The sequence below is a fragment of the Takifugu flavidus genome, chromosome 6, assembly GCF_003711565.1.
Source record: "Takifugu flavidus isolate HTHZ2018 chromosome 6, ASM371156v2, whole genome shotgun sequence".
In the NCBI taxonomy this organism is placed as follows: domain Eukaryota; kingdom Metazoa; phylum Chordata; class Actinopteri; order Tetraodontiformes; family Tetraodontidae; genus Takifugu; species Takifugu flavidus.
Genome location: NC_079525.1, coordinates 13,672,282 through 13,697,755, shown reverse-complemented (window position 1 = coordinate 13,697,755; position 25,474 = coordinate 13,672,282). Strand labels below are relative to the sequence as shown.

Genomic DNA, 25,474 nt, shown 5'->3' with positions numbered 1-25,474 from the left:
GTGTTTATCATATTGTGGCTGCATGTGTGTTGCTGGGTACCATTAAGTCCAGTCTGGGCGAGCTTCTTTTATCGATCCTGCCACAGTTACGTCGCAAAGGTAACCGCTGAAAACTTCAAGCTCGGACAAATGCAGGGCAAACATCCGTCACAAGTGCGTCTCCCCTTTGTTTTCAAAGCCAGTTGGCATTGATTCCCTTTGTGCGACTCTTCCTCTCCCCTTCTGTGTTTCCTCCATCCACGCTTCTTTCCTCTTCCTCCTCCGGTCACGCTGGGTCGCCCCAGCTGTTCTCCTGCCTGTTGTGACACACGCAGAGCGGAAGCCACAAAAAGCAGCTGTTCTCGTATTTAAACAGCAGAATGGAGAGAATTTACGGGTAATTAGAGGTTAATATTTGACCTTTGGAACCTTCATTTCAAGTCTTACATTTTAAACATGGGTGTCATCTTTAACGTGTGTTTTCTTAAGGCGGCTCCCGCTTTAAAGCGCCGTTTTTAGAAAAAGACAAGATGCCTGCAGTTACCAATTGTGACCACTGTATCAGCCTCGTGAATCGAGCACACTGGTCTGCTGTTTTCGGAGACAGCGAGTTAATCCCGGTTCTATCCCAGCTCATTATGTTTTCCAGTACATCGGGAAGCTCTGTGTGATCCGCTGAGGAGGAAATAAAGGCGTAAAATAAGCAAAGTCAACGTAATTGATCAGAGTGGTATAAGTGGAGGAATGGAACTCTTGTGTGGTCAAAGCACTGAAACGGCGTCTCTCAAAGACTAGAATGTGTAAACAGGACCGGGAGAGAGGGGGAAACCAATCCAGAATCAAGCCCCTGTACTTTGTGTTGTCAGAGAAACTGTAGATTTGGGTTGGGGCCTCAATTTTGGGCCAACCTGGGCCCGATTCACAGTGTTCTGTGTTATCTGCTGGTGTTGTTGCTCTGGTGTGTTTGAATGTTGCGGCAGGAAATGAAACGGTGAGCGTGTGTAAACCAGGCCAGAGGGTTCAGCATGTTATTAGGCTGATTCCAGGGTGAGTTGTGAGCTTCTCCGCAGCTCCCAGTGGCGCTCTCTGAATATTTAACAGCAGTTGGCACACGGCGCTGACACCATCGCATCCTCTGCTCGCTCATTTACAAGCACCGTGTGTCCTGGTCGCTTTTTAAAAAAATTTCCCCGTCTTTTCTCTTTTTGATTTGCTGACATGCGTTTTCTGTGCTGGGTCGGGTGACTCGCAGTAAAAAGTGGAAGTGGTCCAACTATAATTTCTTCTTTGAGGTAACTCCAGGTTCCCACTCAATCACATGTTTTCCCCCCACACACACACACTTTGGTCATACATCTCAAAACAGTCTCTCTCTCTATGTATGACTCCAACTTGGGGTTTTCAATCACATTGTGGGCTCTGATCATCCTTTTAGGGCCCAAATTTGGGACACCCACAAATCAGTCTTCACCTTTCAGGTTGAAGGGTGAAGGGCAAGCCCTGATTTGAGGTTCCTTTGAGGTTAGGGGCTTGACGAATGAATGGAAAAGGAGTGGAAGTCAAACTAAAGGTCCCGTAAGGATAACTGTGTGTGTGGTGCTGCTGCTGCTTAGTGTGTGTGTGGTTCTGAGTCAACATAGTTGCAACAAATCAAAAAAATGATCTGCAGCAAGTCTCTGCTGAATTCCTCCCCCAGTGCTGGACATGGGGTCGTCCAGTCCCACACGGTAATCCTGCACTGGCAGTTTTCAGCACTGCTAACCCCAAAAAATGGACAGGAGGACGTAGTGCGTAGTCATTAGGGTTTGAGCCGTACTCCTAAAATATGTCCTTGGCCTTGTCTCGTCAGACAGGATCTTTTTCCTGGTTTCCCCACGGCCGTTTCCATTAATTTTTAATAATCATAGTTTTCTTTGGAAGAGCTCTTTTTGCTTAACTTTCTCTGCTGCCCAAATTTCTGGGGTGATGAACTTTCAGATTTTCAAATCTGCTCTTGCCTCCTTCTTTATTTCTGTTTATCAGTGCAAATTTGGCATTAAGTACAATCACAGTCCAAATCCTCTTATTTTTTTCTTCTCTTCTAAGCTTCCTCATAAAATGTCTAAATATTACCACTGGCAGTTTATTTCCACAAAACTCTGTAGTTGCTAAAGTATAAAGGATGAGTATTGGGATCTTAAACACAACAGGAAGTGTTCACTCTTGTGCTTTCTGTTGTGTTTGCTTAAACTATTTTTAATCATTATTTAAAGTTTAAAAAAGAATCACCAGGCAAATAGCTAAGATTTTAACATGGAGCAGAAAACCACAGCCAAGAAGCTGATTATGCACAGATGCAAAAGGGGTTTTTCTAAAGGGAAATTCAGCGTCCTCACCAGTGCGCGTTCATGGCCGCCTCTTTGATGGCTGCACATTTCATCAAAGGAGAACGGGACGCCAGCAAAGCCGACGTTTTCTCCCCGTCCTCTCGTGTCGTGCTGGTGGTCAGATGCTCGTCCATGTTCGTGCTGCAGGCAGTCGTGCTGTTTGCGCTGCTCCACAGATCAAATGAAAATGGAAATCATTTCATTGGCCGTGCGCCCTGTTGAACTCTGTCACTTCCTGTGACCTGTTACTTTTCCCTTTTGACTCGTGACGCCAAACTGGAACTGTTCGTCAGCTGCCATCGAATGACGGCGTTGTGCAGCACCCTGTCCTGCCTGGGATACGAGAGATCACGGCTGTTCAGACGCGTTGAGACGGCCGACCACTGACGGAGAAGTGAAAGAACTCCCGGTGAACTTTGACCTGCCCCTTCCCTGGCACTTTCACTTCACATTTTGCCTTTAAGGTCACCTGAACCGCCTCGGGTGACTTTACATTGCAGCTACCTTAACTGCCGTGCGCGCCATGGCCTCAGGTTTACTTAAATAAAACAGTCGGGAACGAGAACAGGCTCTTAGGGGAGTTAAAAGAAGTCCAAAATGTCAATTTTACGAAATAAATACATCCTATCTATGGGTCCACTTAGCTGCAGCACCTCTAAATGTAGTGACTAAAACTCGTGGCAGCAGCTGAGCTGTTGTAAGCTCTGTTGGTTTACGTTTCTCCCTCTCACGTTATCTTCCTCCATGACCGTCTGTCCTGACCGTCCTGCTGATTGTTCGGTGTTTGTCCGCGAGAGAAAAGGTGACGACGGCGATAGAGGCAGCCTGGATGAACACCTGGGCTCTGTTAGGACAAACACTGCTGATGGAAAAGTGAGGACACCCCTGCCTCCTCTGCTGGAGGTCTGTCCGGTTTCAGAAGAGACGAGCTGGGGGGGGGGGGGGCAAGGAGATGAGACTTCTGGCTGCTTTTAATGAGGTCCCTTTGAAGTAGCCTCATTTCCAGCTCGTAGTCTGGGAATGCTGTCACAGTGGAAATGATATTCCTTCAGAACCATCTGTCCCACTCGTCCCAGTGCTCTGTGACCCTGCCCTGTCAGAATTATGTAAAAAGAACCCCAAGCCAAGGTAAAAGCACCAGCAGGGAGCGTGCAGAAGGTCCGACCCTTGAAAACACATGACTATTTCTTTTTTTCAGTTTGCAGAGAGCATTAAAGCGCAGAGATTCACCCTTCACTGCACACTCTCAGAATCCAAACAAATGGCTTGAAAAGACGGCACTCAAGTCTTCCACGGAAGACGCCTGAGGGCAAATCAATTCAAAACAGCGGAGAACAAAAATGCTAAGATCTGAGATCGCTCGCAGCTCGCTGGCAGACTGTCTCAAGTCTACATAATGTGTTTTGGTTTTGTTAAAGTTTTCTCTTTGAGTCAGCGCCTGTGAAATCTGCAGAGAGATTTTGGCAGACCGCCTCATCTGGCCAGAGCTCTGTGATCATAAAACACGGCACAGGAAAGCAGCGGTACCATGGATACAATCCACAAGGAAAATGGGCTCGGTCGCCTCTAAATGATTAGTTCATTGTATAGTTTTATGTCGTTCGAGGATGGCTTTTTAATGGCCCCTTACTGAATAATGAACTCTGTTCTTATCAAAACTGGTTTAAGCGGGCGATAGGGGTGCGAGGAACACAATGGCCCTGAAAATGGGTGTGAATGGGTTTGAAATGTGTTAACATCCAGGTCTTTTGTAATAAAAGCAACCTTATCAAAGAGTAAATCAGACCTACTGCGCATAAAAGTATGCATAATCAACATTAAAGTGCAGGTACAGGGGATTAAACCTCACCTAGGAACACACTCGTGTCATATGTACAGTATTTTTTTTTTCATAAAAATACACTGATGACTTTTTTTTTTAGTTAAGAGAGTTTTTAGCTTTGTTAGCTTATCTCGTTAACGCAAACCAAGTACCAAACTCTGGCCTACATTTTTGTTGGGGCTCCAAATGTTCACCGGGCTGGAACAAAGAACCTTATAGCAGTAAATCTGATGAGCAATTGTGGCTGATGAATGTGGGAAGTGCAACAGGGACAACAGTTCTCTCGCTGGGGGCACGGCTGCTTAAAAATAGACGTGCTCGTCTTTATGACCACTGTGAACAAAGCGAAACACGACACAAAGACGCATGAAAATGCAGACAAGCCACAAACCATAAACCAATCAAGTCATTGGTGCCGCCTTGTTGATTTGCTGGAAAATGGATGGGTTGGGATCTTTAGGGTGCGCGTGAGAGGACTGTGCCATTATAATACTAGCTCCCGGCCTTTGGGTTGGCATCGCAAATCCCTGACAGGAGTTAAATTCAAGTTGATCCCACGCCAGCGAGTCCGTCACTCAGGACCCCAGTGTAGCAACTTTCTCATGCTACATGCTAACAAGGAGGAGGAGGCGCCTCGAGCTTGGAGATTTGCCTCGATGAGTGGCGCTCAATGATTCTCTCAGGGGCACAATTGTGGAATCTGAGACAGGAGTTTTATTAGAAACTGCATCACAAATTGTAATAAAAAAGGAAAAGTCAGTACCTGTTTATCTGTATTTCCCTTGTATTTATTTGTATGTGTTTTGCTGTGTTTGGATTTACTTGTAAATTGTCATTCAGTTGGGTTTCATTGCCAGTTTTATCTTGTTTCATCAATTTCATTATCTGTTGTTTTCTTTGTCCGTTTGCTCTCTTTTGGTGATAATAAAAACACTTCTGGACTCTTAAAAAGACAAACGATGTTTTTTTCAACACTGAATTGATTACAAGTATAAAAAGCTGAGAGCCGGCGACTATTTGTGCTTATTATATCATCATTAATCGGTGAATTTAACCAGGTATGAACGTGTTTTGTGTTTTCCTGTGCAGCTCTGAAGAGGTCTTTTGAGGTGGAAGATGTTGACACCTCATCCCACTCGCACTCTCCCGGCTCCCGTCGCACAAACAACTCCCCTCACCGCAACGCCATGTCGCCCACCAGCATCTACTACCGTGAGCTGGGTGCTCCTGCCACCGCCACAAACAACAACAACGCCAATTACGCCCAGCCCCGTTCCATCATGGGCGGAGGCGGCTCCAGGACCCCCGAGCCCGTGTCACGCCGTTCAGAACTCAACATCGACATCACGTCTTCCAGCAAGCAAGTGGATAACGCCACCAGCCCGTCCGCCACGCGCTTCGTGTCCAACAGCGCCCTGAAACGCCCCGAAGTCCTCGGCCACTCCAAGACCCCCGAGATGAGCCACAGGAGGGAGGTCACTTTTGCCAAGACGCCCAACGACTCCCCTGTGATCCGCCGCCACGAGGGCAACAACAACAACAACGGCACCGGCCGGCCTCCTGAGCAGAACCACGCCCGCAAGTTCGAGCCCCCTAGTCCCGGCGATGTCCGCAAACCTGACATCAGCATCACCCGAGCTCCTCCGGAAAACAACGGCCACCACCCAGCGGTGCACCACCCGCATCACCCCAACCCCCACCACAACACCATCGTCACTACTTTCCGCTGCTCCTCGCCGAGTCACGCCGGACGGAAGTCCCCCAACCCTGACAGTAAGTAGCTAAAACTGAGGTTTGTATTCATTCATTCGGTGGTTGTTACGCAATCATATCAAGCCTGTCCCAGTCCTCACTGGGAGAGACCCAGGCAGGTCACCGGTCTGTCACTGGAAACACGATTCACGCGCACCTGGAGGGAATTTTGTGCCTCCGATCCACCTAATGTTCGTGTTTTTGGGCCCTGGGGGACCCGCCCGTAACGCCATCCATTTTATTTCTCAAAGATGTCAAATTTAAAGTTAAAAATCAACTTAAAACGCTGATTATGAAGTGAATGTTCATCCGTGGATGATACTGGGTGTCTTTTCTGGAGCTCCGTTCGGATCATCGTTGATTCGTCATTAATTCCAAAGCTGTCACTGACGACCGGGACTTTGGATCTCCAGAACTTCTGGCTTCTTATTCAGGAAAAACATGCTCAGACTGGCACCATCTACTGGTGTGGAGAGGGCAGAACATGCATCCTCGATGGCATTCCGCTTTCCAGGTTGGTCCACTGCAGATTTGTGGCACCGGAAAACACCGGAAAATCGTACAAAAGTTGTTTTGTCGTTTATGTGGCATCTCATTAATTTGCCTGCCGTCATCTTAACTCATGCCAGAATAATGCAACAGTGGATCTCCCAAATGGGAGGAAGGGTAATAAAATAAGTAACTTTTTTGATTAATTTGCTGTCTGGATAGAACCAGGATCCTGGAGCATTTGTGCTCTGTTCCTAATGCAGCATTGGGGAGCTGTGGTTGTTGTTACCAGTTAACCACAACAGCACAGGAAGTGAAGTATGATTCAATAGTCATTAATGACCCAGTTGCAGTGGGATTGAACTACAGTCATATTTTATTCACCAGGCTTAAATTAGTTTTTCCTGTGCTGTCTGGATATGACAGAGCAAGATAAAGAATTTCTACTGTGTATTTACAAAGGGAGGGTAGAAGTAGGTCTGTAAATGTTAAGAGGATAGGCAGAATACACACTTCATCTGCAAAGTGAGCACATTTTTAAGAAGAGAGGACACGTTCCCGGTCGTTACAACTTCAAAGGGCTGTTTGATGTTCGAGACTCGGTTTTTGGGGTTGTGACAGGACCCAGAGTGGGCCGGAGTCAGGGTGAACGCATGTTGTCAATAGGAGTCCTTACAATGGAGCAGCAAACGCAGGGACGTTGTTGGGAACGCCGGCTCTCAAGATAAGATCAAGGCTGTGAGAAAGGCAGGACAATCATCTCACACTCCCAACGTGCCACACGACCAAGCGCTTATTTAGCAGCCTGAAATGACGCCCTAGTCAGCGGAATGCTGCGGGCTCCTTGAGAAGATGCTGTGATGCAGACTGATGCTCATGTACAACATCATTAGATCTGAGTCTCACATGCATTAATAGAGGGCTCTTTTAAATCACACACAGCCCCGTGGGATGCACACTGTCATGCTTCTGCTTGGTATTACCGTGCACATAAATGTGTGTGTGTGTGTGCTAAAGTCTCCCATGTTCGTCTCACAGCATGTGATGGTGGGGTAGGCTGTTATTTGTCCACATGGCGAGGCCCTAATTGGGGTCTTAATGAAGGGTGACCTGCCCAGAGGGCCTTGGGGCTCCGGCTGGGCCACCCTGCCCTCACAATAAACCGGAGGGAAGAAAGATCTCAACAGTTATTCGGTACTTATTTAAAAAAAAAAAATAGCAAAACTCTTTATGAGGAAAAAACTGAGGAGAAGCTAAAGTTTTATTTTTAATGCTGGCAGTGTTTTAGATCCTGAAAAACACTTTCCTGCCAATTCAGTTTTTCCAGTAGGAAATGACATCACACATCCAGCATCCTGTGCTTCCTTCCGTCTTCTGTCAATGCATCGGCTCCCCCTCCCGTGTAACCTCGCTGCCGAGCGCTTCCCCTCGCTCCGGGGTCGTGCCATCGGCTCCCTCGCCGACATCCATCCATTCTGTGATGGAAGCAGATTTAAAGATAGGCTGAGGTGTCTGTGCATAAGGTCATCGTGGAAAAGGTCAAATATGCCCCCGGGGCAGAAGTAAAGGGGGACGGATCCTCCAATAAACCGGAGCATGAAGACGACAGAAAAAGCAAGTTTTTTTTCTTGCTTTAACACAGGCGTCAGAACTTTGGCCATCCAAGAGGAGTGCTGAATTTATAGATTAGTGATTTTAGGGCAAAACTTGAGCTGCAGCTTCACTTCAGGCTGAACAGTGAGAGATTAGCATCAGGTTTGTTGCTGCACGTTCAGCCAGACGGAGGAACTTTAGCTTGACAGGCAGCTCTGCTCTTCATCAATCTATGAGAGGCTGCAGAAAGGCCCCTGCCCAACCACCTAAAAAATCTCAACCATCTGGGTTCAGAACCAACACCTTCAGAGAGGATACATAGGTTTCAGACTAGCCTTTCACTCTCGTCTGCTGCTTTACTTGCATGAACTCTCCCTGATTGGGTCAAATTGATTATTCATGTACAGTTGTGTACTACACAAGTTGTAATAACTACAAGTGTTCGTTTGCTAGTAAAATACCATTTTTTATTACTTATTTTAAATCCAATGTTGCATTTCCTCCCTTGGGTTAGCAAAGGTTAACCCCTGAGCTAATGGGATGGGTTCAGGCTATCACTGAGGCCACTAACAGTAGAATTTTTCGAGCGTATCATTTGATGGACAATGTTTCGCCCCCAGCAGAGATGGATCCATGATTCTGGCGCTTATTTCCTGCAGTGCCATGGTGACCTGGTGCACAAATGAAAAAAATATCTGCCCAAACATGCACACCGAAGGGGCAAAAATGGTACGTTTCACATGTTCTGCATAAATAAACACAAAGTCTTGAATCTTTCTTAAGGTCCAGAAGGAGCAGCCGCTTGTCTTGCATGTGGATTAACCTTCTGGTGGGGGGGGTTGCAAAGGGACTGAGGGAGATTTGTCCCAGCCTGCGCAGGTCATGAAAGGGCACACGCTCGCACACAAACTTCAACTATTTTCGTCGTACTTTGTCATCTGTCAACGACAGACAATTCCAGGGACCCCCTCCTCGAGGGTGACAGCGTATCGAGGTCATTCCCCTCCCACTGTAATTACTGCAAACTGATCCACAGCCATTATATGGCCTGTCAGCTAATTACCCAGATAAAAAGGGAAGAGAAGCAGAGAAAAAAAGGAAGGAGGCATTTTGCCTCCATGCTTGTGCTGGTGAACGTCGCTGCTTAAAACTGTGCAAGTGCAACTGGTGTTTGGAATTATTCCATTAAAATTACAGATGGAAAGGCACAATAATTGACACAAAATAAACAAATAAACAGTGACACAGATCATCTCTTATTACCGATTAGGACTTTTCAGAGTTGACTGACGGAAGATGTTTTTTATTGTTCATGTGCTTCCAAAAGCAGCCACCAGGGGGAAGCGTGTGATCAATGAAATCTGAAAACACACGTTGCACATAAATTTTAATTCCTCCATTTTGGAGCCACAAGCGAATCTAAATGAGATCAATTATTCGTGTTATTTAATTATTGGATAAGCAAATTGGCATTTTCCCAACATCCACCACTGCTCCATTTCAGCTCCATAAATCTAGCAAAGAGATGTCACAGCTGTTTGGTGCGTTGCTATAGGATACGCTCTTTTTCTAAACAATGACTGACAGTTCTTTGAACAACGTGGAGAGTAAGAGCATCCAACATGAAAGGATCTTTTCATTAACTTACATTTGAGGAGGGGAAGGGAGGAGCTACGAGATGTGAGAGCGATCAGCCACGCTGCCCCAGATAAATGTTCTCTCCCTCTTTCTAGCACACACACACACACACACACACGCACGTGCACACACGATTTCCGCTCTGCCCAGTTAAAGCTTTCGGAAGTTGGAGTTTATGTTGAGCATCTGGGGGAAGTCAAGTGTTACAGAAGTTTCCCACCACTGCACAAAGACCTTTGTCCTGTTTGGTCATCTCATCGGATCCCTAAATGCAGTGAACTCACTCTTCTGTCATTTACTCCAACACACACACACACACACACACACCATAATAAGCCTTTTCCATCACCATAAAAGAAAATACAAATACGAGGATATTGGCCATCAGCGGGTTGATGAACTGAGGGGAGATAACGTCGAGCCTCGGCTGACTTTATCTTCATTAAATTGCTCGTCTTCCGTCTCTCCTGATGTGAGATACCACCGCTGGAGTTTCCTTGTTCAAGATATTGATGTAAAAATCATTTCCGTTATCTCGGCCAAGGAAATGAAGGCAAAAAGCATCGCCGAGCCTTCGAATGGAAGCAAAAATCCCGCTGTGCCCATGTGGTCCTCGGGATGTTTACTCTATGTCTGGGGAAAATAAATATCACGAGATTAGAATCGATGGACGTTGTGTGTAATTGTTTGTTAATGGAAAGCAAAAGTTGAGATGAGGTCACTTTTTGCTCCACAGTCTGCTACCCGTGCTCAGCTCTATGTGTGTGTTTGCATGTGTGTGTGTGTGTGCGCACGCATGAATGCCCACGCTCACACACAGATGGCCTTTTGTACCACGGTCCAGCCATCTGCTCCAATGTGTCAGAGTCACTTGAGCAGGGTGCAGAGAGATTCGAGTGCACGGCTGTATCCAAGGAAGCATGTGTGGGGACGTTAGAAGTGAGCGGTCCCCTCGCTGCTGCCTCTTTCCTCTTCGTGTGTCCTCTTCTACGAAGATTCACCTCAAAGTGGCTCGTAGAACACCGGCGCTGCTCCATCTCAGGGGTTCCTGAGCTGGGGAGCTCAGATTTCAGCTCCCTGTGGAGCAGTGGTGAGGGCTCTCCCCGCTCTGTAAATGCACCCTCATGTTTAAAATAAGTATCTCTAACCCTGCAGAGTGGTGATGGAGGCATTTTCCCCGTCCTGTGGATCTAAAACCGGGCCAGAAGGACCAGGCCAGGCCGAAGCACTTTGTCATTTTTAGTTTTCATGCTTTTTTCCTGCAAGGAAAGCGTCCCGAGACTCTCTGGCACGAGTCTAAAAAAATGGGTTTTGGTTTTAGCTGAGCAGGATGTGCCACCCACTGACTGTAAATATGTCACAGCCCAGCGACGGTGCTGAAATAAAGCATCGTGTTTCTGTCGTTGTCGACAGTGGGCAAGAACTTCAACCGACCGTTTCATCTAAGAAGGCAACCTTCCCGCACCTTAAACCATGAACATGCCACCAGAGTGTTTAAACAGCTGTAGAACGGGACTTTATGGATCGTGAGAAAAGCCTCAGAAGTGGCTCTCTGGGGTCCTTCGTGTGACCTTTCACCTCCAGATTTAAGGTGTCGATGCAGCAAAGTGACCTGTTGAGTCATCGCAGAGTAGAAGACCTTTGGCTTCTGTTCAAAATGAGGGGAAAAGCAGATGAATTCAGTGATTTACTGAGTTAACTGTCAGCTTATAAGCCAAATTCCTCCCCTGGATATGGAAAATTCGATACCCTCGCTTTGCTGGATGTTTAATTCCCGAGCTTCTCCTGTCCTCTCTTTGTTTTTGAACTTGAGTCATCTCTGTCCATCGCCTCCCACAGATCCAGTGAGGGGGCCAGGGATTCCCCAGAAGGCTGGTTCCAGAGCTGCTCTGTGTTTGTTATTCATCAGGGAAGGCTGTTCAGAAACAGGCAGCAAACACTGTCTTGCCTATCGGAACTAGCGACGAGCTAGCTCCACTTATCTTATCCGTGGGATAGTTAAGTATTCTAAAGCAGCTGCTGCATAACTGGGCGACGGGCATATTTTTCAAGCTAACTTTTTTCTTTGTAGAGACAAACAGAAAGAGGCTAGCAAGAGAAATGGCTTCTGCAAGCAGCGAGATATACAACAACCGCGAGATGGAAGACGTTTGTGAGTATCTGCCTGGTTGTCTTCCGTACCATTGGGAGGGAAAGACAGAAGGACTGGTTTTCATTAGGACCCCTCAAGCTGATGCGTCTTTAAAAAACCCACTCTGCTCAAACTTTTATTGCCTTTCTCCTTCCATTCGTGCTTAATATGCATACTGGATACTTTTCCTCTTGTGGCTCAGAAGCAAGTATTTGTGGTGTTGAGAGCCGACTGTAACCAACCCCCACTCTGTGCCCTATTTGTGGTATTAATTAGTCCAGCTGGGAGAGTTTTGCAGGGTAATAACAGTGTAAACACCCCTGTAAACAAACACTATCTGACCTCAGTATCGGCTCAGTTGATTTTTCATCATTACGAGAGCGCCTCGGAGACTTGCCTTTGCAGAAGCGCTCGGGTTCGCGGCACTTTGGGGGAAATATGCGCAGTATTGTTGTCGTCGTTGTTGTTGTTTTTACCGCGAAGGTGCGACACAGTTGGGGAAACATGCACGCTTGAATCCGCCTGCAGTGTCTCTGATTTCAGCAGAAACGGGGGGGGGGGGGGAGGTGGCGATGGGGGCGTGAGGGGAGGGCATTTCAGGATGTTGACATAAACTCTGCTCCTTCATCTCTCTCTCTCACACACACACACACACCACACACACACACACACACACACACGCCTGTCTCCATCTGCACCACAGGGGAGTGGAGCAACCACCGCAGAAAAACACAACAGGAAATCTGTAACAGATCCCAGTTATCTTCCCCAGTAAATATCCCATCCAAGCCAGATGTTGCTCTTCTCTCCCTCTGTCCCCGTGGCTACTTCCTCATCCAACTGTACCCCAGCTGCCCCTCCTCCCTCACATTTTATGACCTCTTTCTCTTGCTCCTTTGCCCCTCGTCCTCCCTTCTGCCCCCATTGCTGAGTCACTCTGCCTGCCTGAGTCATGGAGGTGACTTTGTAAATCAGCTCCATATGCCTCTGATTTGGTTCCCACCAGCAATTAGTCCCGGCCTGTAGGCCAGTCACAGAGTGTTTGCCAGTAACCCCCCCCCCCCCCCACCCCCATCCCCATCCCCACCCCCGCCCACCCCAGCCCAGAATCTGATGCTGCCAAATGGCCGCAGGGTCTCAAACATCACAGACAGCTGTAACCTCAATGATGAGGCAAATTCTTGTCGTTTCCATAATAATCTGCTCAAATCTTCCTTCAAATGTTTTGAAAGCGCGCACGATCAGATTTGATTCATGACGTGCACTTACACGCCGATCAGCAACCAACAGTCCTAAATAAATTTAATGGCCATAAATAACCAGTTCAAAGATGCTTCTTAAGCCCTCATGACTAGAATGACAGAGATTTCCTTCATTTCATCTTTTGTTCCCACCAGAGGAAATTTTAGATCATCTGTTTCACACACATCGCTCCTCTTTTGATGTCTGGAAAGAGATCTATGGTGGAAAGATTCTGGTGGGAACTTCTGACGAGGTGACGTTACTCTAAATATATAATGCAAAATGGTTGCATGCACTCTGCTCACTTTTGCAAACAGTTCTGTCACACCTGAATGTGCACTGGGGACTTTATGTCATATCTACCTCCATGCGCCCAACTTCAAGAGGAAGGAACCATTTTCCGCTGAATGCTGCAAAAACCTGTTGCAGCTGACGCGCCGGCTGTTTCCTTCCTTTCAAAATCGTCACGTAGAGCAGATTTTCACAGGACTGTTGGGATTTTTGAGCTGTTTTAATCTCTTTTAAGGCCTCAGTGCAGCATAATTCCCTGAAGCTGAGACCAAATCAAAACAGTGGTGCCGCGATAGCAGAACGGGGCCAAAGCCAAAGAGATGATGATCAGGCATGTTTGGCTTTCTGTCAGGAGCTCTTTACAAAAGCACCAGCGCGAGACTGACGCCTGCTAGTTCTCCATGGCTGCAACAGCCTTGAAACAGCCACCAGGGCCACGTGTGGTTGCTAGGTAACGCATTGAGACACACAAAGTCACAACTAATTGAGCTGATCCAAAACAGCAACTGGCCAACTTCAAGTAATGAAGTTGAAAGATGCAGACGCTCGACCATATTCCTGGGTTTTTCTCTCTCTCTCTCACTCGCTCGCTCGCTCACTCACTCACTCACTCACTCACTCACTCACTCACTCACTCACTCACTCACTCACTTTGTGGAACATGGTTCGAGGTATTCTGCAGGCACTTTCTCTCAATAAGGGGTGTGTCCGGCAGAAAGCCTTCCCAAACTGCTTGGGATGGCAGTCATGTGACCGCGGGTGGGCGTGGCCTGTGGGCGTGGCCAAGGGAGCAGCCGCGGCAGTCCAGCCTCACCAGCTGGAGCTGTGATTGGGAGTAGAAGAGAGTGGAGAGAAGGAAAGGAAAAGGGGTTAGGTAAGTTGTTGCTTTTTAGGTTGTTGGGTGTTGTTTTTTGCTGTGTTTATTTTGTGTTGTATCAGGAAGGTTGTGAGTGATTCTGAGAAAAAGACAGTGGATTTGGCGGTGAGAAGGCACTTGGCCTCAGGGATAGTGCTCCAGGTGTGCTGGGTGCATTGAGGTTGGTAACTTTTGAGGTTCTCTGACTTGTTTCTGGTGGGAAAAAGTTTGTCTGCACATGGGCCTCATGCTCTCTCCCTGTGTCTCTTCCCCCATTGTTCAGCCATCAGGGAGAGTTTGCAGGGGGAGTTCTGCCCCCCTCCCCAACACAGCCACACACTCCTCCTTCCCACTTTTTTCTCTGCTTCTCTTCCCCATTGTGTCTTCAGCTCCGGAGCATGCATGGATAATCAATCTGGCCATAATGGCACAGAGACTGGACCAATCAGGGCAGCCTTTATTGGATTTTAAAGTTTCTGCGCTCCCCCTCGAGTGATGTTGTCTCTCTGGCCTCCGCTCTCATCACATCAGCCCGAGTTTGCAGCCCATCTTTGATCCAGTGCAGTGGATTAGCCAGACACTGATGCATCCAAGCTGTTTTGACATGATTTAATTTTGACAATCCCCCGTGACGGCTCTCCGGAGGGGGACTTTTGCAAAGTTCAGGAAGAGTTGACGAGTTAAACGGTTCGTATGTTCAGTTTCAGTTGCACTTGGGCCATTCGGGAATTGGAAGAAATCTTCTCTGCAAACGCTTGTCGGCTGCTTTTATTGTAATTTTCTGCCCTGGGGGGACTGGTAAAATAACTCCTCCGTGTTTGTGTCACATGATCCAGCGTTACAGTCCGCATGACATTGTTTGAATAGTTGCTTTGCTGTAAACTGCGACCAGAAGATGCAGCCAAGTCGTTCCTCCCGAGCTTGTTTTGGCGGGATTGCGTTTGATCTTCAAGTCGAGCAGCAACATAACAGGAGTAAAGCGTGAATGAAGACCTGGAACACATGCGCTGTGTGTGTGGGCCCTGCGAATTCCCAAAGTTGCTTCATGTATGATTAATAACAATATTACTCACACCCGGCGCCATTGAAATCCACTCTGCTATGTGCTTCCTGCTATTGACGTTAACTGACTGATAGTAAATACATCAATCACTTGCACATAATCCAGCCTGGCAACGTGCAGTAATGTTGGTTTTGCTGAGGTTAAAAATGTTTAAAATGTGATATTTCAAAGGGAAAATACTTGGCTTTTGTTGTTGCTCACGTTTTTTGACCAAATTCCAACAAGGAGAGGGAGGATTTAGAGAAAAAAAAGGCTGTCAGACAGAAAATAATTTGTCCCGCGTTACCGCTCGTAATCATCAGTCATTTAGATAATTGTAACCGTGTGTGTGTGATTTCATGAACGTGGAACAAATGAAAGAAAATTCAGATGTGTATCTGATCTCCTCAACATCAGAAGACATGTTGGTGTCATTTCTTTTTAAAAAAGGAAGCAAATGTGCCTGATTCAGTCCACAAGAGGATGTGCTGTGCATGTGTGCTACACGGGACAGGAAGACATATGGTGTCCTGTCACGGATGAAAGGTCGCGGCTGGGTGGGTGGAGGCCCTTGATTCTGTCCACCGCAGCGTGTGGGCGAGTGTTCAGACTTCTTCTCGGTCTTAATGTGAGGTTTTATTGTGAAGAACCAATTTTTTCGGGGTCTTTTTGCCCATTTTCTAGTGTTTGTGCTTTGGTGAAATTTGAATGGGCTCTCTTAGTTGCATTTTAAATGAAACGTGCGTTTAAATAGAAGCCCGTTTGTACTTTTCCTCAGTGACCTCTGCGACCTCCAACTGTCCAACTCTGAACAGCAGGCAGCTTCTTCTCTCCTCTTGTCCTGAATAAAGCAACATGTTGTTTTCCCACTTCATACTTGGTTGTTTTACATTCTCTCCATTAAAACACTGCTGACATGTTTGGTTTGTGGTCGATTACAGCTCTCAACCGGTAAACACGTGTGTTTTCAGTGTTATTGTGGCAAATATCTCCCATCCCATGCTACGGGGTCACAGTCTTGACCCCAATAACCCCTCAAAGTACACCTATTTTCCGCTTTGAATTTAGTCTTGACTGTTTTGTGGCATGTCATTATCCGCATTACTAGAAGTTTTCAGAGTGACGGGTTGTATTTCAACACCGAGCGGCACCATCTGCTTTGCGGCACCTCGGGCCAGGGGTCCGGCAAAAGCGACAAGACGGAGGGATCAAACTAGGCCTCGAGCATTCTTTGGAGCCCTTCTTCAGAGCTGACGTGTGTTCAGGTCCTGATCCACGAAGCCTCGTCGTGTTACGCGACCGGCACGTGTCGTACGGTTAGAAAAACACTGTTTTGAATTGTAATTGTAAGTCAAGTTCCTTTCTACCAATCAGAATCTCTGCAATTATGCACTTGAATGCCCTTTTTTGGCCGTCTTGCTGTGAGGATCTTGTGGTTAACGGCTGCTTATGCTCATAAAGTAAGTGGTTGTAGTAAGAGGAGATCGCTTTTTAACCTAAAACACCTGGTTTCAGTAGGCCGTAAAATGATCAGGAGCCCCGTTAAAATAAGTTCTCTCCACACAGAGACAAATATCACAAGGGATTCTTGTTGAGGGATTGTTTTAAACTCCCCCCGTCTCAAAAAAAGTTGAACTTTAAAGAAAGAAGAACATACACTCACTGGGCCTTGAAGGCATCTCAGGTTGTGTAACAGTTGGGGGGGCGAGCCACGCTCATCTCGTACTCCGCTCGGCTAACTCTACGCCTGCCATTTCTCATTATGGAGGAAAAGGCAGCGATGCGTCGCAAGATCGGGTGCGACGTCATCGCCATCATCATCGTCATCATCATCGTCACCACCTCATTTCCCTGTACATGCACATCTCCCTTTCTTCTGAAGAGGTTCTGATGTTCAGACGGAGGCACCGATGGGCCGGTGGAAATGACATGTGAAAGCGAGACACGAGCTTTAAGTAGGAAAACAGACATGATAGCTACTTTTCCCAAAGCCCCCCCCCCCAAAGAAGGAGAGAACATCTTTTTAACACATGCTTGGACAAAAACTGAAGGCAGTAGCGCTGCAAACAGCTACAAAAGACTTTTTTATCCCTTGTATTTCTTTATAATTCCATGTTATTCTTTTAAAGCACATTTCATGTTGGTTTATTTATATTATAATTTCACAATTTATATATATTTATATATATTTCAATCACTTAAGTCAATTAACACTGATCCAGGATGCGCACGGGCCCAACAGTGCACAGCGAAACCCAGATTCCGGCGGGTCAGCGAAGGTATCACCGGTGTAAATCTGAGGCCCGATCCATTCAAATCATTTCCATGTTTTCCTCTTTGTTTTGTGTTTTCGTGCAGAATGGCGCCACCTAGAGAGGGATAGATCATCAGCGCACGCACCGATCATGCGACAATTTGCTCGAACCCACAACTGAAAACAAATTACAGTCGTAAAATCCAGCCTCACGCATCAGTTCCTCATGCTGCTCCGACTCTGTCGGGGGATTTTAAGGTTGATGTGTTTTGTTCGTCCGGATATTTTACCCTCAAGCTGCTCGGAAATTAATGATTTATATCCGCGAATGCTACGCAAAGGTTTGGTGCCTGGTGGGATTTTATTGGTGGATTAGCGGGGTGAGATAGTTGAGATATCCGTGAGGAAGCGGGAATCTCTGTTCCAACAAAAGATGGAAAATTATATCCGATGAAAGGGGAATATGTGGTGTTAGTTTTCCAGCTGGGTTATATTACAGGTCGGGAAGGAACAAGGCGCTTACGGATATCTGATACATGTTTGTATGAAGGATTTGCTGACCTTTTTCTAGTCCCAACAAATTTCCTACAAATCCCATGATGCATCTGGTCGCCCACTTGTCTTCTGTACATTGTCGGCGTCTTTTAAACTCTATGATCCAAAACTTGAAATAGAATCATTTCAACAACACGGGCCCGATGACATCATCGGGGTCACGTCCTCAGACACCTCCCAGCGCCATTGCAGCCGTATCTGTGCTGTTATTTTATAATTCTGACATTCACGCTTTTGTGAAGCGCTTTTAAGGTGCTGCCGTGCAGATAAAGAGGCCTTTGTGGTTTTGTGCGTCTCTCAGTCGGGAGGAACAGGAAACCAAACACAAGCCTGAATAACAACAGCCACAACTGGCACCCTACTTTACTAATGCGCTTCCTAACTTGAAATCAACACGTTCACAAGTGCAACGAAAGGCACCAAGACCCCGTTTGAAGTTAGACGCTCATCTCTTTGATGGGATCTGGCCGTTCATGCAGAAAAGACCTGTGGACTCATTGAACTCTTGAATCAGCTGGACATCAACTGTCTGCGCAGCGTCTTCATTGGGAAGCGCTCCAACACTTCCTATTGCCTCCTGTCAATTGCAGCAACTTCCGCAGACTTAATGCTGCACCGTTGGTTTAGCATCCAGCATGTGGGATTTTGAAGCTTTCCAAAAGAATTTAATTCCCTTTTAGTCACAGGGGGAGGGAAGAATGTATCAGGTCTGCTACACGAGCAATGAAGTCGCATTTGTTGCGTCAGCTAGCATCGCCGAATGATGTTTCTGCTCCTTCGGGGTGATTGTGTGACACGCTTAAGAGGCTGCCGTGTCCGATTCGTCATCGCGTTACACAGTGATGATGTGAGCAGCAGGGAAAGACGGCGGCTAATGGCCACTTTAAGCTAGCTTATCATTTCCAGCTCTCTTGGCTCTGGTCCTTTCAGTCTCTATTCTTCTGTTGCTTGTGTTTGTGCTCCGCCTGCCAGTTTCTGTCACCGGGCCTGCACGTTTGCCTTTGCTGGAGTGTGAGCGCTTGTCTATTCTTAGAAAACAGCAAAGAAGCCAGCGAATGGCCTCGGGTGAGCTGGGTCAGCGTGCCCAGGAGGCGGCTTGGCTGACGACCGGGATCCTGCCATTAGAGCTAATGTGGATTCTGTCATTCAGATGCTAACTGAGGCGATCGTTCTCACTGATGCGGACTTCAGTTCGGGGGTTTGCCAAGCTTCACAAGCAACTCGGAAGCTAAGGATAACGTAGCCAGATTTGGAATGCTGGAGGACGACTGAGTAACTCAGAGGATTCAGGGTTTCTGGAGGAAACATGATTTCACCCTCCAGAACCAGGACATTTGTTAACCCCCCCCCCCCACCCCCATTTGTTAATCAGACTGCAACCACAGTTAGAAAACCCAACGCAATAATTGAATTTTGAAAAGGTTCTGGAAACACACCTTATTTTGGGATGTCTCCTCTCCACGGTGGAACCAGGAAGGTGAAATCGCTGCAGATGTCGTAAATTTTTGCTCCCTCCACAACAGAGATTCGCTGCATGTGTTTCACAAGTACCGTTTGTGAACGTGCACGCGTTCTGCGGCTGCAGACAGGCACAGTTTTCTGTGACAGGAAACGTCGTCCCCTCCCTCAGTCGATCGAGCTGCTCACTCGATCACATTTGAGAGAGCGGCGGGGCATCGGGCGGCGTTCCTTCAGCTAATCACTCGCTAAAGTGAGGTAAGCCGCTGCTTTTAGGCGCCGCTCCTTCGTCTCTCGGGTTTAGCTCAACCTGAGGCCAGCTGCAGCTTTCACATCATTGATTTTTTTTTTAAAAAAAACGTCTTCCTTTCTTCCTCTCTGGTTTCTCTCGAGGGCTGCGCTGCCAGCATGAGCACAATGACAGGTTAATTTGGTTTATTCCTTTTTAAATGTGCACCACATCTGCCAAATGTCTGTACAGTATGTGTTTGGTGCTTTAGCAGAGAGATGAACACTCTGGTTTTGTACAGGTGTGTGTGTGTCAGTGTGTGTGTGCGTGTGTGTCCTGTTTCAAACAGGAAACCAACCAAAACGATCTTCTTTACAAGGTCTATTGGTTTTATCTGAATTTGCTTTGCAGTTGCTGAATCATTGAGTTGATTAACACGAACAAACCTCCCTTTAGCTGTTCCTGTTATTTGCCTTTCAGGGTCAGAGGTCAGTCTGAGCCACAGCAACATGTCCGAGACCGCCAAACCCAGCCACGCCAACCCGCAGGTCAAGGGGGACAAAAGCCACGGCGGCGAATTCGGCTATGTGGGCATCGACGCCATCCTGGAGCAGATGAGGAGGAAGGCCATGAAGCAGGGCTTTGAGCTCAACCTCATGGTCGTCGGTACGTCTGACATCATAAAATCGTGTCCCATGAAAAATAAGCAAATTTTAAACTCGGTAAAATTGTATTTTGTACTGACTAGTACAAGTAAGTAAGAAGAGTAAGTAAGTAATTAACGGAAGGAAGTAAGTAGGACTGCAGATTCTCTGATACGGAAACATTTCAAGAAAAAACGTTGCGTTTGTGTTAGTTGTGATTTCCTCACTTGTTTTAGCAAGTTCACTGCCAACACACTCACACTCACACCCACACACACACACACCACACACACACACACACACCCACACACACACACACACACACACACACACACACACGAGTGGATAAACGTAGACTGTCGAGCTGAGAAAGTGGCTTAATGACAGCAATAACTCCCATGGGCTGAAGCTCTCACTCCAGCAGTTTGGTCCGTGCACGTGCAGCTCGCGCTCGTACAGTTAATGGTGCCGGCCCATGTTTCATCACGGGCGCTAGAACTGAAAAACTCCAGTCTTGATTGATTTGGGTCGTGGCGACCAGCCAGAAGGGACGTCGCGCCGATTCCTCAGATGTTCCTCTGCATCAAAAGCTAAATTCTTTGCATAGAGGCCGACGTGAAGGCGCGCGCACGTACTTATGACTATTTATTTGTGAGTATCTACTCACTACTACAAGTATCTACTCGCATAGTCCTCCGACACCTCAGGGATTGTGAAATAGAACTCCAGAGTCACACGTTTTAGTGGCTTATTCAGTGATGGGTTTAAACATGTATCATGTTCTTCATATCAGAAGGCTGGCAGGGACAGGCTGGCAGGGACAGGCTGGCAGGGACAGGCTGGCAGGGACAGATCGTCTACACACACCATAAACACCCATTAGTCTCTGTTTTAGATGTTCAATTATGGGTCTTGGACTTGAAGTGCTGTTTATTTTATTTGCATGTTTATATCAAAACACCCGAGCTGAGGGAAACGTGAAAGTTGTGAGTGTAATAAAGATGTCTGAAGAGGATGGGGGAAAGGTCAGAGCAGCTGGGGCCGTGGCCCCCGTCCCTTGTTGCATTTGCCTAATTCCAGCCTTCAGCCAGCCTGACCTTTGGAGTTCCACCACCCTGGGGGGGCAGTTGTGTGCGTGCGGTGTACATACGATGTGTGTGAAAGATGAAGTGCGCCACTGGTTGTCGAAGGCCTGACAGCTTGGCAACACTCCACACGCCATGAAAGTGGGGGGGGGTGGGGTTAATATACAAGGGAGATAAACAAGCAACTGTCTTCTTTAGCTTGCTAGCCTATGGCTAGTGTTAGCAATAAATTGGGAATAATATGAACAACATCTGTTTTCCATTAGGTCAAAGTGGTCTTGGGAAGTCCACGCTGATGAACACCCTGTTCAAGTCCAAGGTGAGCCGTAAGTCGGTAAAGCCCGACCCGGAGGAGAGGATCCCCAAAACCATCGACATCAAGTCCATCAGTCACGGTGAGCTGCGGCCCATCGCCGCTCATTCCGTCGCTCCGTCTTCTCGTGCGTGTGCGCGCGTGTGAGCGTGTTCCTCCACGTTGTTCTCTGCCCAGATATTGAGGAGAAAGGAGTGAGAATGAAGCTGACGGTGATCGACACGCCCGGCTTTGGGGATCAGATCAATAATGAAAACTGGTGAGCTGACGTTACAGAACTCTGAAGTCGTTAGCAGGAACGTAGCATCTGTTGCTACGTGCCACCGCGCCAGCCCGGCTCACACCCTGAGCAGAATATAACCACAACATCAAATCACAACTGTTGCACTGCTGTCTTGCACAACTGCTCATGTGAACTGTGTCTCCCAGCTGGCTGCCCATTATGAAGTTCATCAATGACCAGTATGAAGCCTACCTGCAGGAGGAGATCAACATCGACAGGAAGAAGCGGATCCCGGACTCCAGGGTGCACTGCTGCATTTATTTCATCCCCCCCACAGGCCACTGGTGAGTTCACGCTGCACGGCTGTGGTGGCCTGCTGGCGTCCAGCTTCTTGTTTCCACAGCTGCAGAGATGAGGGGGACGCAGAGGCAGTTCGAGGCGGTTCCCACGCACGAGGGCGGCCGGGTGCTCATTGAGCGGCTCCAAGTGGAGAAATGAAACAAATTCCTCCCGTAAACCCTCAGCCCGCTGCTTTTTGCTTCTTAAATTCAAGCCGCATTTCCATTAGGACTATTTCATGGGGCATTTTTTTTTGGAGAACTCCCTCTCAGAAAAGTGCACGAGGGAGGGACGTGCACCGAAAGCAGCCCAGCTGGACGCTCCGTCCGCTGCTGCTTCACATTTCTGCCCCCCAGTAGCTCAACAGTTGTCCACTTAAACACACTGGGAGTCGTTGGAGGGCTGATGTGTGTGTTTGGTGACCCCCCCCCCACATCACAGCTGCCACTCCAGAGAATGTGTGTGTTTCCCTGACGAGGGTGTGTGTACAGACACGCTAACACTTGCGTTGTGTAGCATGTTTTGTGAATCGTCTCGTTAGCAGCTGCTCAGTTCGGCTTTCGTCACACAGCCGTGCTTCCTCTTCATCCCTCCCTCCCTCCCTCCCTCCCTCGCTGCCTCGCTCTCTCTCACTTCCTGTATTCTCAGAGAGTTCAGGTTGTGGTCCCAACGCTGCAAACGCCGATAAACATCTGGACGCTCGATTAAAAACCATCAGACGCTAGTTTTGATAGCAGGAGAAAGATCTGCTTTCCAATGAAACGCTGATTTTACTGGTCGTTCTGATCGTTTACGCTCATCAATTAACTCTCAGTCGAATCCTCTTTGTTCCTTTTCGCCTCTTTTAAATGCAGATGAAGCCGCCCAACCCTGCCGATACATCCCTCCTCTGCCGACAACAGGCAGGAAAAGGATGACGCAACCTTTCTTCTCCAACCTTTTTGTAACATTTAACATATTTGGGTTCGTCCCAGTTTTGTCGTTCTTAGTTTCGTCTGATTTCTCGTCAAAGCTGCACGTCAGCAGTTCGCTTTCGGGGTCGTTTCCGGGGTTTTTGATATAGAACTGTGGTCCAGTGAGGCGGAACGGCCTCAGCAGCCATTTCAGATAACGAGCCCAGCCACACGGACTTCCCTCTGGGCTGTCACGCTCATTGTGCACGTCTGGCTGCGACGCAGGAGAGCTGCACTTTAGTCTCGCTGCTGCAGCTGCTGGAGCCTCCAGTTGGAGCAGAGAGTTCAGTTCTCCTCATTTACTGACTGTAAATATGACGTGAGGAGGTTTGACATCAACACGTGCGCATAAGTGCATAAATGGGACGCAGCATATGTTTATGTGCAAAGATCGGCCGTGCGTAAAGACGCCGCTATACCAGTTTGTGTCTCCTTCCAGCAGTTGTATCATTTATATTCCATATATATTTAAACGGATGCGTCATAAACACACTTGTACATTTTACGCAGGTTCTTGGGGAGTCAAACGCACAAAGTGAAAACATGTTGTCTAGTTCGTATCACAGCGTTGCCTTTACCTCGGTGCGGCACACGCTCCCGTGGGTGCACGTCAGTGTGCACGTCAGTGTTGGAGCCAAGCGGAGCTCTCCCCCAGCTGTCCCTGGGTCTCTGAACCAGGCTGGCCTGGCTTGGCAGGGGTTTAATTGGAGGGCGAGGGAGGCAGCATGAGGGGAGACTGTCTGGAGGAGCAACCGGGGGCCATTTTTGATACAGAAAGGGCAAAAAAAAGGGAGGAGGGCAAGGAGAAATGGGGGGGAAATGAGGACAAACTGTCAGCAGGGACGGCGCTCCTCAACCGTGGATGTGAAAATATGTCTTTGCTTTGTGTTGAGCGACAGCACGTCGGAGGATGAGCAATAATCGCCGCCGCCAAGGGGGTCATGTGGCGGCCGGCGTTTGTTTGTTTGACTTCGATTTAAAAAGTTATGAGCAAATTTTTAATGACATGTTTCAGGCAATGTTGATAATGGGTCAATGAGCTAGTTAAATTATGGTGATGTTCTGGATTTCGGAGGGACTTTGTCACCGAGGGGGCTTTGATCATAAAAGCAACCGTGTTCCCTAACATAGTCGGTAGCTTTGGATAATTGGAACCTTGGTCTTTAAACTGCTGCCTCAATCAGCGATCTTTTAACCGAAGCTAAGCCCCGAATACGAGACGAGCGATATATTGCGGCAGACAAACCTATTGAAGTTTTTGCTATATTAGTTTTGAGTCATGAAAATGAGGGAAATGAGTGGCTTGGCAGAGGTCTGCGCTCTCTGACTGCTATCAGCTGTGATCGCCTGTTTAAGGTTCTATTGTATCCAAATGGACGTTTGCAATCCTCTGGAGGTCGACTCAGAACACCTAAAATCATTTAAGTTCATGAACAAAACGCAGTTTGTTGAAGCGCACTGGAAACCGTGGCTGCCATCTTGTGGCTAGTCTTGGTAATTACAGACACGGCCCTCCTTGGAGCCCAGACTAGTTATTCCACATTCATGCATTTAGAGCCGTCTTCTTCTTCTTCCAGTCTCAGGCCGCTGGATGTGGAGTTCATGAGGCGCCTCAGTAAGGTGGTCAACATCGTCCCCGTCATCGCCAAGGCCGACACGCTGACCCTGGAGGAGAGGGACTTCTTCAAACAGACAGTAAGAGGAGCGTTCCGATGCATCCATGGCTGCATTTATGCACTGGGTATCCTTCGCTGGGATCTTCTGTCCAGCACGGCGAAACAAGATGGCCGTTTTGGCTAGCGCTGCCCTCCCTGGTGCACGGTGGAAGGTCTCGGGGCTTCCAGCTTGTTTTGGGTGGCCACACCAGCTCTGAATGACCCTGACGCTGTTTGACAGGAAGCCTCTCAGGCTGATTTCCCCTCCTTTCCTCCAACACATTTGGAGGGGTTTATGTGGTCGGGTTCCTTTAACCACCAGTTAGTGTGGCTTTTATTTTGTAGAATTTAACTTCCTGCCCCTCCTGTTGCCAAGTAGAAATGGTCAAAATAGAAAATGCAGACGCAAACAGGAATAGCTTTTTTTTTTTTTTAAATCCCTCTCCTCTTTGGATCTTAGTTTCTGTTTTTGTAAACAGAAGTGGCCATCATAAACACTTCAGTCTGTAATTACCCCCCCACCCCCCACCACCCCGACTGTCGAGAACGGAAAGGATGGGAAAGC

The 25,474-nt window shown here is 47.6% G+C and overlaps 1 protein-coding gene and 1 long non-coding RNA gene across 8 annotated transcripts in view; one reads left to right on the top strand and one right to left on the bottom strand.

Annotated features, from left to right (window-relative positions):
- The window catches only part of septin9b (septin 9b), a 39,986-nt gene that overhangs the window by 11,116 nt on the left and 3,396 nt on the right, over positions 1 to 25,474 (top strand). For 3 of the 7 annotated variants that reach the window (XM_057034605.1, XM_057034604.1, XM_057034603.1), the window contains exons 2-7: positions 5,257 to 5,940; positions 20,178 to 20,363; positions 21,693 to 21,821; positions 21,917 to 21,998; positions 22,169 to 22,306; positions 24,832 to 24,949. In XM_057034605.1, coding sequence (XP_056890585.1) covers positions 5,257 to 5,940; positions 20,178 to 20,363; positions 21,693 to 21,821; positions 21,917 to 21,998; positions 22,169 to 22,306; positions 24,832 to 24,949 — 1,337 coding nt within the window. Of the gene's footprint in view, positions 1 to 5,256; positions 5,941 to 11,512; positions 11,792 to 13,983; positions 14,178 to 14,559; positions 14,847 to 19,665; positions 19,893 to 20,177; positions 20,364 to 21,692; positions 21,822 to 21,916; positions 21,999 to 22,168; positions 22,307 to 24,831; positions 24,950 to 25,474 lie in introns of those variants that run through there. The other 4 variants (XM_057034606.1, XM_057034608.1, XM_057034609.1 and 1 more) reach the window with 4 other exon arrangements.
- LOC130526750 (uncharacterized) lies at positions 17,267 to 19,706 on the bottom strand. The gene is made up of 2 exons (XR_008950850.1): positions 19,447 to 19,706; positions 17,267 to 17,570 (listed from the first exon to the last, which is right to left on the bottom strand). It is a non-coding gene; the product is annotated as an uncharacterized LOC130526750 (long non-coding RNA).